The 13,874-nt window shown below is 47.1% G+C and overlaps 3 protein-coding genes across 5 annotated transcripts in view; 2 read left to right on the top strand and 1 right to left on the bottom strand.

Moving 5' to 3' along the window:
* The window catches only part of LOC117416563 (uncharacterized), a 45,524-nt gene extending 43,912 nt beyond the window's left edge, over positions 1 to 1,612 (top strand). For 2 of the 3 annotated variants that reach the window (XM_034027725.3, XM_034027723.3), the window contains exons 73-74: positions 424 to 565; positions 886 to 1,612. In XM_034027725.3, the coding sequence (XP_033883616.3) occupies positions 424 to 565; positions 886 to 938 (195 nt within the window). In that variant the 3' untranslated portion in view covers positions 939 to 1,612. Of the gene's footprint in view, positions 1 to 423; positions 566 to 880 lie in introns of all 3 variants that reach the window. The other variant, XM_034027726.3, reaches the window with a different exon arrangement.
* Positions 1,613 to 1,830: 218 nt separating this feature from the next.
* Positions 1,831 to 4,266, bottom strand: lim2.2 (lens intrinsic membrane protein 2.2). The gene is made up of 5 exons (XM_034027491.3): positions 4,249 to 4,266; positions 3,443 to 3,659; positions 2,887 to 3,027; positions 2,604 to 2,738; positions 1,831 to 2,414 (listed from the first exon to the last, which is right to left on the bottom strand). Exons 2-5 carry the CDS (start codon positions 3,618 to 3,620, stop codon positions 2,344 to 2,346), a joined length of 525 nt encoding a protein of 174 aa, XP_033883382.2. The 5' UTR covers positions 3,621 to 3,659; positions 4,249 to 4,266; the 3' UTR covers positions 1,831 to 2,343.
* A 1,186-nt stretch (positions 4,267 to 5,452) lies between these two features.
* Positions 5,453 to 13,819, top strand: ftsj3 (FtsJ RNA 2'-O-methyltransferase 3). The gene is made up of 21 exons (XM_034028143.3): positions 5,453 to 5,677; positions 6,531 to 6,636; positions 6,987 to 7,033; positions 7,179 to 7,258; positions 7,416 to 7,515; positions 7,673 to 7,867; positions 8,050 to 8,165; positions 8,586 to 8,690; positions 8,799 to 8,899; positions 8,995 to 9,081; positions 9,178 to 9,351; positions 9,458 to 9,593; positions 9,849 to 10,069; positions 10,482 to 10,608; positions 10,703 to 10,787; positions 11,034 to 11,208; positions 11,525 to 11,622; positions 11,872 to 11,974; positions 12,290 to 12,473; positions 12,750 to 12,844; positions 13,106 to 13,819. The coding sequence occupies exons 1-21, from the start codon at positions 5,611 to 5,613 to the stop codon at positions 13,302 to 13,304; spliced, it is 2,601 nt and encodes an 866-aa protein (XP_033884034.3). The 5' UTR covers positions 5,453 to 5,610; the 3' UTR covers positions 13,305 to 13,819.
* Positions 13,820 to 13,874: the final 55 nt, after the last annotated feature.

The following is a 13,874-nucleotide window of genomic DNA, read 5'->3' as shown; positions in this document are numbered from 1 at the left end:
CTCTTAAAACCACTCCTGGACTATTTTGAGAAGGGTGTGATTCTCTTTTGTTTTCTTACTTTCTGTTTTACATTTGTTCTTGCTTCACTTTAGTCTCCTATATATGAGCGAGTGCCAGGCTCCTGTGTTCAGTGCTGAACCCCCTTTCCCTCTCTCTAGTCTCTGGTATATAAGCGAGTGCCAGGCTCCTGTGTTCAGTGCTGAACCCCCTTTCCCTCTCTCTAGTCTCTGGTATATAAGCGAGTGCCAGGCTCCTGTGTTCAGTGCTGAACCCCCTTTCCCTCTCTCTAGTCTCTGGTATATGAGCGAATGCCAGGCTCCTGTGTTCAGTGCTGAACCCCCTTTCCCTCTCTCTAGTCTCTGGTATATGAGCGAGTGCCAGGCTCCTGTGTTCAGTGCTGAACCCCCTTTCTCTCTCTCTAGGTGGACCCGGCTCCATTCTATAAGCTGTGTATGAGCAGCACATGTGGGCCCAACGCAGACAGGACCTCCTGCAGTCTGGCAGCTGCCTTCGTCCATCTCTGCAACAGAAACCTGGTGCCTCTGGACATTCCATCCAAGTGTGGTAAGGAATCAAGCCCCTAATAAAACCTGTGTAGCACATTTTATTTATTTTTTGGGATATGGACACACGCTTGCAGGCACTTTCAGGGATCTCATCTAAACTACAATACAGCCTAACTTGTAAGTATAGTATTTAAACACAAGATGGCAGTGTTTGCACTAAGCGCCTCCAGCTGCAATGCAGATTCAGTGATTTTCCTTCCTGTCTCTCAGTGTTTCCTCAGTGCAGAAAACCAGAATTAAAGTCTTTCCTGTTGTGCTGTGGTGTGAAGTGTTCAATTGTATTTCTGTTATTTCATTGTATATCTTGTTTCAGTGTAGATGCTGCCTGGGGTAGGAGGCTGGGCGAGGGGAAGGGGGGGTCTCTGTCATAATAAAGGGGAGGTACACCTCGACTCCTCCCTCACTAACCCCCGAAGTCTCCTACGAGCTGGACTGAACAACACCGTGCAGAGGCAATGACTGCAGCACAAGCTGTCTGATAAAACCAGGGCTGGGGGTTGAGGCTGGTCTTACATTGAAGATGAGTGTGTGTGTGTGTGTCTGTCTGTCTGTCTGTCTGTGTGTGTGTGTGTGTTTGAAAATACATGTTTGAAAAAGTCCAGGGGTTTATTCCAGCAGGTAACTTTGAAATCTAACTGTGTGCAGTTCATATAGTCTTGTTTGTTGACCAAGAAATACGATCCCTAAAGGTTCTCATTAAAACACCTTTTTAAATACGATCCCTAAAGCTTCTCATTAAACCCTCTTTTTAAAAGTCAAGGCTTGAAAACACAGCACTGTCTAAACCAATCCCTTCTTTCAGCTCAGCAAAGTTGTGCACAAATGAAACCATATCCTGGACTGCATTGTGTTTGTGATCCGACTTCCGTCTGAACTTTTAAACTGGTTCTGTTGTTGTTGTTTAAATGTGTTCTCCAAGCTCCTCTGCCCCCGGGAGTTTGGGGGTTGCCTGTATTAATGGGTGAACAGGGTCTGATTTGACATATACCTCTTCAATCTGTCATGCACTTTCTTTTATCTGTGTTGAACTGAAATAAAAGCTGAAAGTTGTAACTCTCTTCTGGAGTGATTCACTGGCCTGTTTTATGCAATCTTCTATAACACACACACACACACACACACACACACACACACACACACACACACACACACCCCAGCCCCACCCTCTTGCCTCTGTTTCAGCAATGTGGGGTAATCCCTCCTGCCTATGTGTACAGATATCTCCAGTGCCTATCACTTGGGAATAAAGGAGGAAGCCATCAGTGGTGCTCTGAGGTGGTTTTATTGCAAAAGCCAGCAGTGTCTACAGAGCCAGGGGCAGCTCGCTGACAATCCCAGGGACTGGGCTCTCATCCTTAAGGTCCAGCTTCCCTGACGCCTCAGTCCGGTCCTTGGAGTCACACAAGATTACATTGTGATGCATTCAGATCTGTGGCAATCAAATCCAGATTTCAATCCAGATCGTTTCTGATCTGTCCAAACGCAGGTCTATTGCAGGTATGCATAATCACTCCTCATTCAGAAAGCGTGCTAAGAGGCTGTCAGTCAGTTGTGGAAGGCGGAGTCAAGTTGTCAGTTAGATTGAGAAGACAGGATCTATCTGTCAGTCACATTGAGAGGACGGGATCTAGCAAGCAGTCACAGTAAAAGGGGCGAGTTCTAGTCAGGTTGACGGACGGGGTCTATCCATCAGTCACATTGAGAGGGCGGGATCTAGCAAGCAGTCACAGTAAAAGGGGCGTGTTCTAGTCAGTCAGCAAGGTTGACGGACGGGATCTAGCTGTCAGTCACATTGGGAGGGGGGGGCTCAGTGCTGTTCTTCTGATGAGCACAGAGCTGAAAAATACCTGCGAAAAATATATCATAATAATAAAAAGAATCAATAATCATCATCATTAATTATCACTAACAAAAATATTAGAAGAAATGGAGACACACAGGGAAGGACTCAGTGAGAGAAATAGACAGGGGCAGATGGACAGACAGACAGACAGGCAGGCAGACAGACAGGCAGGCAGGCAGGCAGGCAGGCTTACCAGCAGCGAAGGCGAGAATGATTGCCACCCAGCCGAGGATATAGGACCAAGAAAATCTCCAGTCTACAAAGCGCTTCCCAAAGAAATGAACTGTGACACCTGTGTAGATAGAGAGGGCTAGGAGAGCCAGGAACCCTGAGAGAGAGAGAGAGAGAGGAGGGAGAGAATGCACACGACAGCTCTGTGTTGATGATCCTAGTACAATAGTGAAGCACAGAGCACATCGGCATCTGTGTCTTTACCACACCAGACAGTGCCTCCCTCGCCCTCTCCCAGTACTCACCTGACAGTAAGAGCGCTATGCCCCCAGCCTTCACCCTCTTATTCTTCGCCCCGTTGGTAAAGGCGCTGAGCCCCAGGATGACTCCGGTGAAGCAGCTCAGCATCGACAGCAGCATGAAGGCTCGCGTGGCATCCCAGAACGCTGCAGGGACACAGGGAGTTTCACGCCACTGGAATAGAAAGAGCTCCGTGCCGCTCCATGTGGTAACGAAGGTCATGCTGGTTGAGTCAATAAAGCAATGAAAGACAGTGGCACCAGCACACTTCTCATTGCACCAGACAGAGTGGCGTGGGTGTGGTGCTGCCAGTGTGGGACACAGCGCCCCCTGTGGGTTAGTTTGATTTGTGCGGCTGACAGAACGAGGCTCTTGTAGCCCCTTTACTGGGTATCACTGAGTCATAGGTTTGAATCAGATCATCCTGAATGACCTGCTGCTGAGCTTATTTCATTATTGCCTTAGTTATATAAGTTTGTGGTGCACACAATTATTGACAGCCTTTTCATGTGCGTGTCATTACCCTGACAGCAGACAGATAGATACTACAGACAGACTCACCGACAGTGATGGTGTGGGAGTGGCACTTTCGGTTGATGCAGAACCTCCAGAGCCCCTGATTGGCTGAGCTCCCGGAATAGCGGTACTGCATCCAGAAATCAGTTGCCGTGGCAACAATGAGCAGCACCAGGGAGGCCACACCGCAGAGTGCGCCCCCGCCGGCTAGAGTGTACAGCATCGAGGAGCAGAGTGGGATAGCTTAGTCCTCCAACACTCACTACGAGAGGGAGAGGTGGGTGAAAGGAAAGATGGAGTTAGAATGAGGGAAGAGAGGAAGGGGAGCGAGAGAGAAAGAAAGAGAAAGGATGGATAGAGAAGAGCAAAGGCAGGACAGGAATGGGGAGAAGGAGGGAGGGAGAAAGGAGAAAGAAAGAGAACAGCAGAAAAGTGAAATAAAGGGAGAGAGGGAGTTTCTGTGTGAGATGAGAGAGAGAGACTAGCAGAGAGGACAAGACAGGATATCTCTCTGTAGAAGTATGAGGTCCCTCTCAGCCAGGCAGACCATTGCATTCATGAAGATTGCCTTGTCCATGCAAAACCATCAACTGAGAAAAACTCTACGGCTGGCACAACACATTGCCATACTGTAAAACACGGCATTGCCAATGCAGACTTCACTAAAGGAAGTTTAGAGTTGCAGCTGACCCTGGGCTCATCTTCAAATACTGTAACTTCTATTCCTGAAAGGTGAGAATTCCATGCTAATGTTACAAAATGAAAAACCAACACTTATTTTATATATAATCCTGGAAATAGATATTTGTAGACAACATTACAGACAGACAGACATATAAATGGATAGATACCTCTTTTCTCTCTCTCTCTGCAGTCGTTTGCAGTCTGCCTCTGCCTATCCCTTATAAGCCCTCCATTGCGAGACTGCATTGTTTTGACTACAATAGAAAGAAAAATCCAGCTCAGCATGTGAGCAAGAGATTAATCCCTCTCTCTATCACTCTTTTTACCTCTATCCATCCATCTATCACTCTTTCTTACTGTCTGTGCCTATCGATATCTCCATCCCTGACTCTGGATCTTGTACTACCTCTCTCCCACTCAGTCCCCTCCATCCTTCTCTCTCACTGTCTCTCTCTCTCCTTTCTCTCCTCTCTCTCTCTCTCTCTCTCTCTCTCTCTCTCTCTCTCTCTCTCTCTCTCTCTCTGCTTCTCTCCATCAGTGAAAGTCGCTGATCAGCCTTGGCAGTGCTGGGCATCATGGGATCATCTCTTTTGTAATCAGGGACACAACCCTGACTGTGGTAGTAGGCGTGAAAATAAATGAGCAGGCTTTTATTAAAGCTAACTGTGAATCAACAAACAATTAAACACATAACTCCTGGCATTCCACAATCTGTGACAATACACACCGTCCCAACTCTTCAGTAACTACTGCACTTTAATAGGAGAGTTTGCATTGTCTGAGGGAGTTTCTGAGTATCAGATTCCAATACAGTACAAAACAACATAGTTTGATTGGATTAGCATGAACAGAATTCAAAAGGGCCTCACAACGCTGGTTTATTATTTTTTTAATTGTATTGTTCCATCAATGACCTGTCCTGTACAGAGTACTGTCCTTGCATCTGACGTTCTCTCTGGACGCTTACATTATGCACCGTGGCTCCCTCTAGTGTACTATTTGATAAATACACCTCGGAATCAAAGTGTTAAACACCCAACACAGGTGGAGTCTGAGAGACGTTTTGCAACCATTCTCCGGCAGCTCACTGCTTTCACCGACAAACGAAAGGTTGGCGTGTCTCGAGTTTTATTAACTTTTATTGAGGAGTGAAGTTTACTACAAAACTGTGCAGAACATCATATGGAATAACATTTGAATAAAACCCCTCATTCCAAGGTATGCATCCGGTTCAGGGACCGACAACAAATATCCACATTGAGCACGAACGTGCTGTAAAAATAGGCGTCGAAAGCTTTTTATATTTCTAGCATTTTACTTTGTTCGCTTTTAAATAAAGTTGGGTGTTGATATTGACACGCCTGTTGATGACGTTTCCCCCTCAGCGGGTGACGTTGTGCGCAGGTTGTCCCTCATGCTTTAGAACACACGTGTCAATCAGGCGGAGAGTCGGGTTGTGTGGAGCCGATAGATCCTGTAATAATAACAATATTCAGTAAAATATATAATATCCCACTGCCGCGGGAGACATGGGGAAGAAACTGAAAGTAGGAAAGACCAGGAAGGATAAATTTTACCACTTGGCCAAGGAGACGGGTAAGAGAAGTCGATGGTTTTAAATATGTAAAATAAAACCGTGCCTTGCTGCTGGCGAGCGGACTTCATTTTGAGATATTTTGTTACATACAATTAGAGAATTAAAAAAGGCAGCTTGTCTCCATGATTTTATTGATACAACACAGCATGTATCGGTGGGATCATTGCTAAGGATATTATTATACTGCAGTTATCTTTGGTTTTTCTTTTTTCACGTTACATGATTTCTACTGGCACAAACACAGCTGATTCCGCTGCTGGCAGTAGATGCAGCACAACCACACGTTTCTCTAAACTTAGTCAATACAATATAAGTATTTCTCTTTCTTCAGCCGCGATGGTGGTAAACTACTGTCAGCAGTCTTTTTAGGGCTTCTTACTGGTAGTAGAATTTTTACTCAAAATTACTGGTTGTAACCGCTCTGTTTTCCTAACTTTTCGCATTTATGATGCTCCTGAAGTTTGAAACTTCCATAACATTCCTTCCTCATCAGCAATGTGTTATAATAGTAGCATTGTCCGAAGATGATATGTAGTCAACTAGAATGCAGTAACATTGAATAATCACAAACAGGAGCAGTACTGTCTGTACCACCGGCACCTATAGAACATTGTCCTATCAATTGCCCCTTCATGTAGCTAGAGAGAGCTGTCCAGTTGTAAAAAAAAAAAAAAGTTAAGTGGGAAAATTCATATTTACAAATATTTCTGAAACCACAAAAATAATGAACCCAGCCTGTTTCCTGTGCTTTTGTTCCAGGGTCAGTGTTTGATCACATTCCCTGGCTTCTGATTTGTGCAGTGCTGATGTTTCTTGTCTGTTTTTCTCTCTCTCTCTCTCTCTCTGTTCCAGGTTACCGCTCTCGATCCTCCTTCAAGTTGATTCAGCTGAACCGCAAGTTCCAGTTCCTTCAGAAAGCACGAGCTGTGCTGGACCTGTGTGCTGCTCCAGGAGGATGGTGAGTACAGGCACACAGAGACACAAGAAACACATGCACAGAGACACATGTGCAGAGACACACAAGAGACACATGCACAGAGACTCGCAAGAGACAGATGCACAGAGATACACGCACAGTCCTATGGGCTAATGTAATGAACTGTGATGCTATTTCGGTACACTAATGCCATATCTCGTGTAATTTCACATCAACCGATTAAATCTAAAAAGATTGAATATATTTTGGACTGTACATTTGCAGTTCTACGTGATTAGTATGAGTCAAATTCTACAGTTCGTGCTTCTAGTGCTCAATTTCTTTATTGTAGTAGTTTTGCTGCTGCTCTGAATGTCTCCCTCTGTCTGCAGGTTGCAGGTGGCATCCAAGTTCATGCCTGTCTCCAGTCTCGTCATTGGTGAGTCGAGTTTATCCATTCTCATGTTCACTTTCTAGGTTGCTGCCAGTTTAAGCTTATCATGGTCAATTGTACAGTAAGATTCCATATAACAGTGGGATTCATTCTCTCTCTCTCTCTCTCTCTCTCTCTCTCTCTCTCTCAGGAGTGGACCTGGTTCCTATCAAGCCCATTCCCAATGTGGTCACCCTTCAGGAGGACATCACCACAGAGAAATGCCGACAGGTAGGGGGCGCAGGTAGCCCAGCGAGGCAGCTCGACTCTGTGAGCAAGCTGCTGTGCAGTGACTGCAGCTCCCTGCTCTTCCACTGTGTGTAAGAACAGTAATAATAATGTTAATATGAATGTTATTCACATATGAATACATGCTTCCTCCCCCCAGGCCCTGAAGAAGGAGCTGCAGACCTGGAAGGTTGATGTTTGTCTGAATGATGGTGCTCCCAACGTGGGAGCCAACTGGCAATACGACGCCTATTCACAAGGTAGCCTCCGTGACACACTGCGGACCATGAGGGCACAGAGCTCTGTTAACTGGAAAAGGCATTAGTGTTGTTAGTTCATCTCTAAGGTGTTTCAGTATGACTGACTGGTCCTGCCCCGGTGTAACAGACTGGCTTCTCTCTCTTCTGTCTCCCACAGCTCACCTCACCCTCATGGCTCTGAAGCTGGCCACGGAGTTCCTCTCCAAGGGGGGCTGTTTCATCACCAAGGTGTTCCGCTCCAAGGATTACCAGCCCTTGCTCTGGATCTTCCAGCAGTTCTTTAAGAAGGTCCAGGCCACCAAGCCGCAGGCCTCCCGAAACGAGTCCGCTGAGATCTTCGTCGTCTGTCAGGGTAAAGCCTTTCTCTCGATGAGGGTGCTGTACTGCTGGTGTGTTTCTGCACCCTGGTCTCTCTCTCAGGGATGGAAAAAGGACTCCTGCTGTTGCTTAGTCTTTTGTTTGTGTGTTTAAAAGTTTCAGGGTCTTGCTGTAGCTATTCTAATAATGATAATGATGGTGATGGTGTCTCCTCAGGTTACCTGGCTCCAGATAAAATCGATAATAAATTCTTTGACCCAAAACACGCCTTCAAGGAGGTGGAGATGCAAGCCAAAACCATCCGCGATCTGGTGCCGGTCAAGAAAGCAAAGGTCAGCGCTGGCTGTGTGTGTGCGTGTGTGCAGGGGTGGGTTCAGTTCCTTTTAAAAATCAATTCCCAGTCCCATTCCCCATTCTCTTTTAATCAATTCAGATTCCACTTCCAAGGAATTCATTTGAAGGACTTGGAATTTATTTAAAAACGGGACTTGACCCCAGCCCTGTTTGTGTGTCCTGGCACCACTGTGTTTCTGTTTGTGTGCAGTTCACTGTGTTTCTGTTTGTGTACATTGTGTGTGTGCAGTTGTTCACTGTTTTTCTGATTGTGTGTGTGCAGTTGTTCACTGTTTTTCTGATTGTGTGTGTGTGTGTGTATGCCGTTCACTGTGTTTCTGATTGTGTTTGTGTTGCTGTGATCTGTTAACAGTGTGCAGTGATATCTAGTTCTCACGGTTGCTCTGGTGTTTTTTCAGGCTGAGGGATATACAGATGGTGACTTGACTCTTTATCATCGTTTCTCCATCACGGAATTCGTCAAGGCGGAGAATGCAGTGGACTTCCTGAGCAAGGCCAATGAGGTGAGGAGAGAACTCTGCCGGGGGAAGTGAGGGCTCCGGATCTGTGCTGGGGATTTACAAACAGTAGCTGTTTGAAACTGACCAATTTACTGTCTCTCTCTCTCTCAGATTACGTTTGACAGCAAGGACCTGGAGACCCACCCCGCCACCACGGTGGAGATCCGCGAGTGCTGCCGTGACGTCAGGGTGCTCGGGCGCAAGGAGCTCCGGTACGCCCCGGACACGAACCCTCTTTCACAGGAATAGCAGTGCTTGTGTTTCCAGAGCCCTGATGTGACTCCCACATTGTGTTCTCTATTTACAGAGCGCTGCTGAACTGGAGAAGCAAGCTGCGCAAGTTCCTGGCAAAGAGACTGAAAGATCAAGCGAAGGAACTAGACCAGGAGATCAGGTAACTTGTTTAACGCTCCTTGCAGCTGGCCCTGTTTTAGCGCTCTGTCTTGTTTGCATTCTCACACTTCACACGTCATTCTTTTACTCTCCACAGCCTGGGTTCCAGTGATGGAGAGAGTGACATAGAGGAGAAAGACAGCAAGAAGGGGAGGAAGGAGGCTGAGCTAGAGAAGGGGAAAGAAGGGGAGGAGGAGGAGGAAGAAGACGAAGAAGAGATGGAGAAGAGATTGGCAGAGATCAAAGCAGAGGAGGTGGCTGAACTGCGCAGGTGCGGGACAGGGTGTCTGTGTGTCTCTTGTTTAGGAGTGTGTATCTATGTTCTTGAGCAGGAACAGTAAGTGATGTGTGTGTGTGTGTTTTTTTTTTTCTGGCAGGAAGAAGAAGAAGATCCTGAAGGAGCGCAGGAAGCTGCGGGAGCGCGTGGAGCTCAAGATGGACCTGCCAGGCGTCTCCATCGCCGACAGCAGTGAAACAGGAATGTTCTCCCTGAAGACCATCTCCAAGACCAAGGCAAGACACGGAAAGCACCCCTGGACCAGTGCAACAGCATGTCACACAATCCCCCCTTGTGGCATGGACTTGACTGAGGGTCCAGAACTCCTACCCCAACCTCCTGTACACTTAAGCTGCCCACTTAGCTGGAGAAGTAGAACATCTTGGGGTGGGCTAGAGTGGATTAACGGCTGCATTCTCTTTAGGGTCTAATGAGGTTGCTAATGACAGGGTAGCTGCCTGTCTCCCTCTCACACTCTCTCCCTCTTTCAGACTCTCGGTGAGATTGCCCGTGGTGATATGAGGATCGCGGACGCGGTGCTGGTGGAAGGTGGGGCTGGAGAGAAGGATGACATCTACCTGTCTGACCAGGAGGAGGAGGAGGAGATGGAGGATGATCAGGTGTCTCTGGCCAGCGACCTTGACTCTGATGACCTGGATGAGATCCAGGAACGACAGAAAGAGCTGCAGAGGAAGAACGCGCCCCCCAAAAAGTACGAGACCCACCCTGGAGTGCAGATTGGGTTTCCTGCCCTCACCAGAGCAGGGGGCAGAGCTTGGGCCCAGTAGAGTGGGATGAGTTTGTATGAGAGAGTGATGCCTTTTAACTAGATCAGCTGAACATGTAGATACAGTTCACTAGCTTTCCTAGGGAACTGAGGTCAAGAAAATTCCTATTGCAGGTCATCCTGTGAACCTTTCACAAGTCAGTCTTGGAGTTCTTACATTTTGTCTAGACCACCTCTCCAGCAACATGTGTGAGCCAGTCCTGTGTCACATGATCACAACTTCCATTATTTTATTAACTGATCTGTGATCTGTGCTTGACCCTCCCTCCCTGTCTGCTGTGATCTGTGCTGGGCTCCTGTGCCTGACCTTCCCTGTCTGTCTGCTTGTTGTTTGCAGGGTGTCATTTGCAGGGGGGCTGCAGGAGGAGGAGGAGGAGGAGGAGGATGAAAAGAATGAGCTGCTGGTGGAACTGGAGGACAAGAGTGAGAAGAGGGACCGCGAGACCAGCCTGTGGTTCGGGAAGGTACGCCCCCCCCTCCCCAAATCCGACACAGAGTTGCATTTTCCTCGTGTTTTCCATTTCTGTTCAAACTCTTCTCTCTCGTTTCTTTCTCCAGGATATTTTCACAGAGCTTGATCTGGACGCTGACGCTGACATTGAGATCAAACAAACCCAGAAACTGTACAGTGAGAAGGTCTCAGGTCAGGAGGACTTATTAACATTACTGTTACAATTGATATGTGATATTTTTTTAAAACCTCTGCATTGATGGTGATTGACAATTATCACCCATATGTAGGGAAAATACTTGAACGCCAGTTTTATTTTATATAACGGATGGCTTTTACCACCCAGTAATCAAAGAGATGGACTTGAATGAATGTGCATGTTCTCTGATAATGGACTGCTTTCATTTCATACGGATATCTCTCCCGTTGTCATTTCAGGAGAGGATAAGGGGAAGGGGAAGGGGAAGGGGAAAGGTAAAGCCACGCCCACTGATAAGGAAGGGGAGGAGACTAAACAGGACGCTGGAGCAGCATTGCAGGTCAAAGATCAGCAGGAAGGAGGAGAAAGCGACAGCGACTCTGATGGTGACACCAGCAGCAGCGAGGACGAAAGGTCAGAGTTCACATCCTGTTGACAAGCTAGCTTAAGATCTGTGTTTACAACCCAATATACTAACCTCAATATCCAGTGCCTGCTCTACAATATAGTAGCCCTGCTTGAATCTCCGAGTTACATTATATTAACATAATGACAGCGCTAAACAACCAGAATTTGGTCATTGATTGATTTTTGTAACGCGTTGCAAAGCCTTGATGTTATCCGACTGACTCACAGAAGGGAGTACATGTAGATGCGGCTGGTCCGATGGGATCGGAGCTCAGTGTGGTGCCTCTTGTGAAGTGAAGTCCTTCCTGTGTTGTGTGTGCAGTGCGATCCAGGATATGAAGAGGAAGCCGGGCGTGAAAGGAGAGAAGAGAGGCCTGGGGGAGGAGCAGGACTTCGAGGTGGTGCCTGTCGAGAGCACAAGTGAGTGGCTCTAGTGTATTACAACACACTCTCTCCCAATGAGAGTGCTACACTGTGACAGCACGTCTAGAAATGTGCACAATTATTACAAACTGCTCTTCTGTCTTCAAAGACTCAATTATTGGTCTTGGATTCTGTTAGTAGGTCTTTCCATTACATGCGCTTTGTTCTGTGGTTTACATTTTTGTGCTTGATCATTGTGGTTTGAAACAATGTTGTGTTTTTTTTTTTTGTCTTGTCTGTCCACAGGTAAGAAGGCTCGGATCCTGAACCCCGAGGGACTGGCTTTAGGCACCATCATCGCCGCATCCAAGAAGAAACAACGAGACCTCGTTGACCAGTCCTTCAACAGGTAGGGTCAGTTGGGCGATCAGCATTCTCTGGACTCGAGAGCCAGGGGAGCGCTGAGCGACACGTGTATAGAACTTTATTACTACTTTAAAAGGCGTGTGTGTGTGTTTGCGTGTACTTGTGTGTCGAGTCTTTGTGTAATGTGTGTCTGTTCAGTTTGCTGTTTGCCTGTCAAGTTCACGTGTGTGTGATCAGCCAGCTGGTTCTGCGCGTGTCACTTCCACGTGATCTGTGTGTGTTTTGCGTGTCACGTCCATGTTATCTGTGTGTTCTGCGTATAGCGTTCCACATGACGTGCGTGTGCTTTGCGTGGCAGGTACGCGTACAATGAGGAGGTGGACGAGGTCCCTGAATGGTTTCTGGATGACGAGAAGAAGCACCACCAGCAGAAGATCCAGGTCACTAAAGAGCTGGTGGAGGAATACAAGGAGCGCTGGAAAGAGCTCAATGCCCGGCCCATCAAGAAAGTGGCGGAGGCCAAGGCCCGCAAGAAGAGGAGGGTGAGAGAGGGGAGAGCGGGGGGAGGAGAGAGAGGAGCGGAGGGGGGGGGAGGGGAGCGGTCACAAACAACTTGAGTATTAGACACAGGCACCGCTTCCAAACACAAAGGGCATGTTGTTACAAGCTCATAAAGTAGCTAGTGCTAATTTGTTTTCTTTTTATTTGAAATGAATACTTGGATTTTAAGGGTTACAGATCAGGTCATCTTCCAGTAGGAGTGAGGCTTTCCTGATCTCTCATCCCTGCCACTCGCTCTCTCCCTTTCCCTCTCTCAGATGCTGAAGAAGATGGAGCAGGCCAAAAAGAAGGCGGAGGCTGTGGTCAACACGGTGGACATCTCGGAGCGAGAGAAAATGGCTCAGCTGAAAAAGTAACCCCTGCAAATAAGTGTCCATTACATAGGAGAAATACATTTAGTGCCGAGAGCAATAGCAGAAAGTCATTATACCCCTTTCGCTGAAGCAGACCTCTGGTTGTGTCATCTTTCCCATTAAGAGCCTATTTAGATAACCCACGTCTCATCGACAGGTTGTAATACAACTTTGCTAGATGCATTTGTACTGTATTCTGTATTGGCATCTTACTGCTTTCCCCTACACACACTAACTCTGCCTCTCCTCCTGTCTCGCAGTATCTATAAGAAGGCAGGGATCGGTAAGGAGAAGCGAGAGGTCACCTACCTGGTGTCTAAGAAAGGAGCGGGCAGGAAGGTCCGTCGGCCGGCCGGGGTGAAGGGACAGTTCAAGGTGGTGGACGGGAGGATGAAGAAGGACCTGAGGGGGATGAAGAGGAAGGAGCAGAAGGCTGGAAAGGGCAAACGGAGGAAATAGAGGCCAGGAAGAGGAGGAGGAAAATGCAGTCATAAAGTGCATTTCCTTGTGTGACGGACTGGGAGTTTGGTTGACTCTATCCTGGGGGGGGTAGGCGGTGCAGCTGGGATAAGTTTGCTTGAAGACGTGTCTGTTTAGAAGGAGCTGAAAGTCTTCAGGGTGCATCGTTGAGCTCTCCTGGCTGTCTGACAAATAAGGACACTGCAGTACAGACTTCAGGAAATTACAAATAGGCAATACAATATTAGATTGTAAATAATGCATTTATATGTATAAAACAAATTCTCTTCCGATTCAACCCCAGCTTGATCGGCTTTTCTTTTGTTTCCTTGTTTCATTCCTGATAAAAGCCTTGCAACCTGTTGTAAAGCAGTTAGGCACATGTTTTGGTGCCCCATTACCCTCCTCTGGGTAACCCTGATTGTGCACATGTTTTGTGGCCCCATTACCCGCCTATGTAACCCGGATTGTGAAAGGTATACTGTACAATAAAATCTCTTTTTCAAAAACAAAAATTCATGTGGCTGTGCTTCTCTCGCTTTCTGGTTTTGTTCTACCAGACATGTATTA

This window comes from Acipenser ruthenus, chromosome 12, assembly GCF_902713425.1.
Source record: "Acipenser ruthenus chromosome 12, fAciRut3.2 maternal haplotype, whole genome shotgun sequence".
In the NCBI taxonomy this organism is placed as follows: Eukaryota; Metazoa; Chordata; class Actinopteri; order Acipenseriformes; family Acipenseridae; genus Acipenser; species Acipenser ruthenus.
This window is presented reverse-complemented; position numbering and strand designations above follow the sequence as displayed.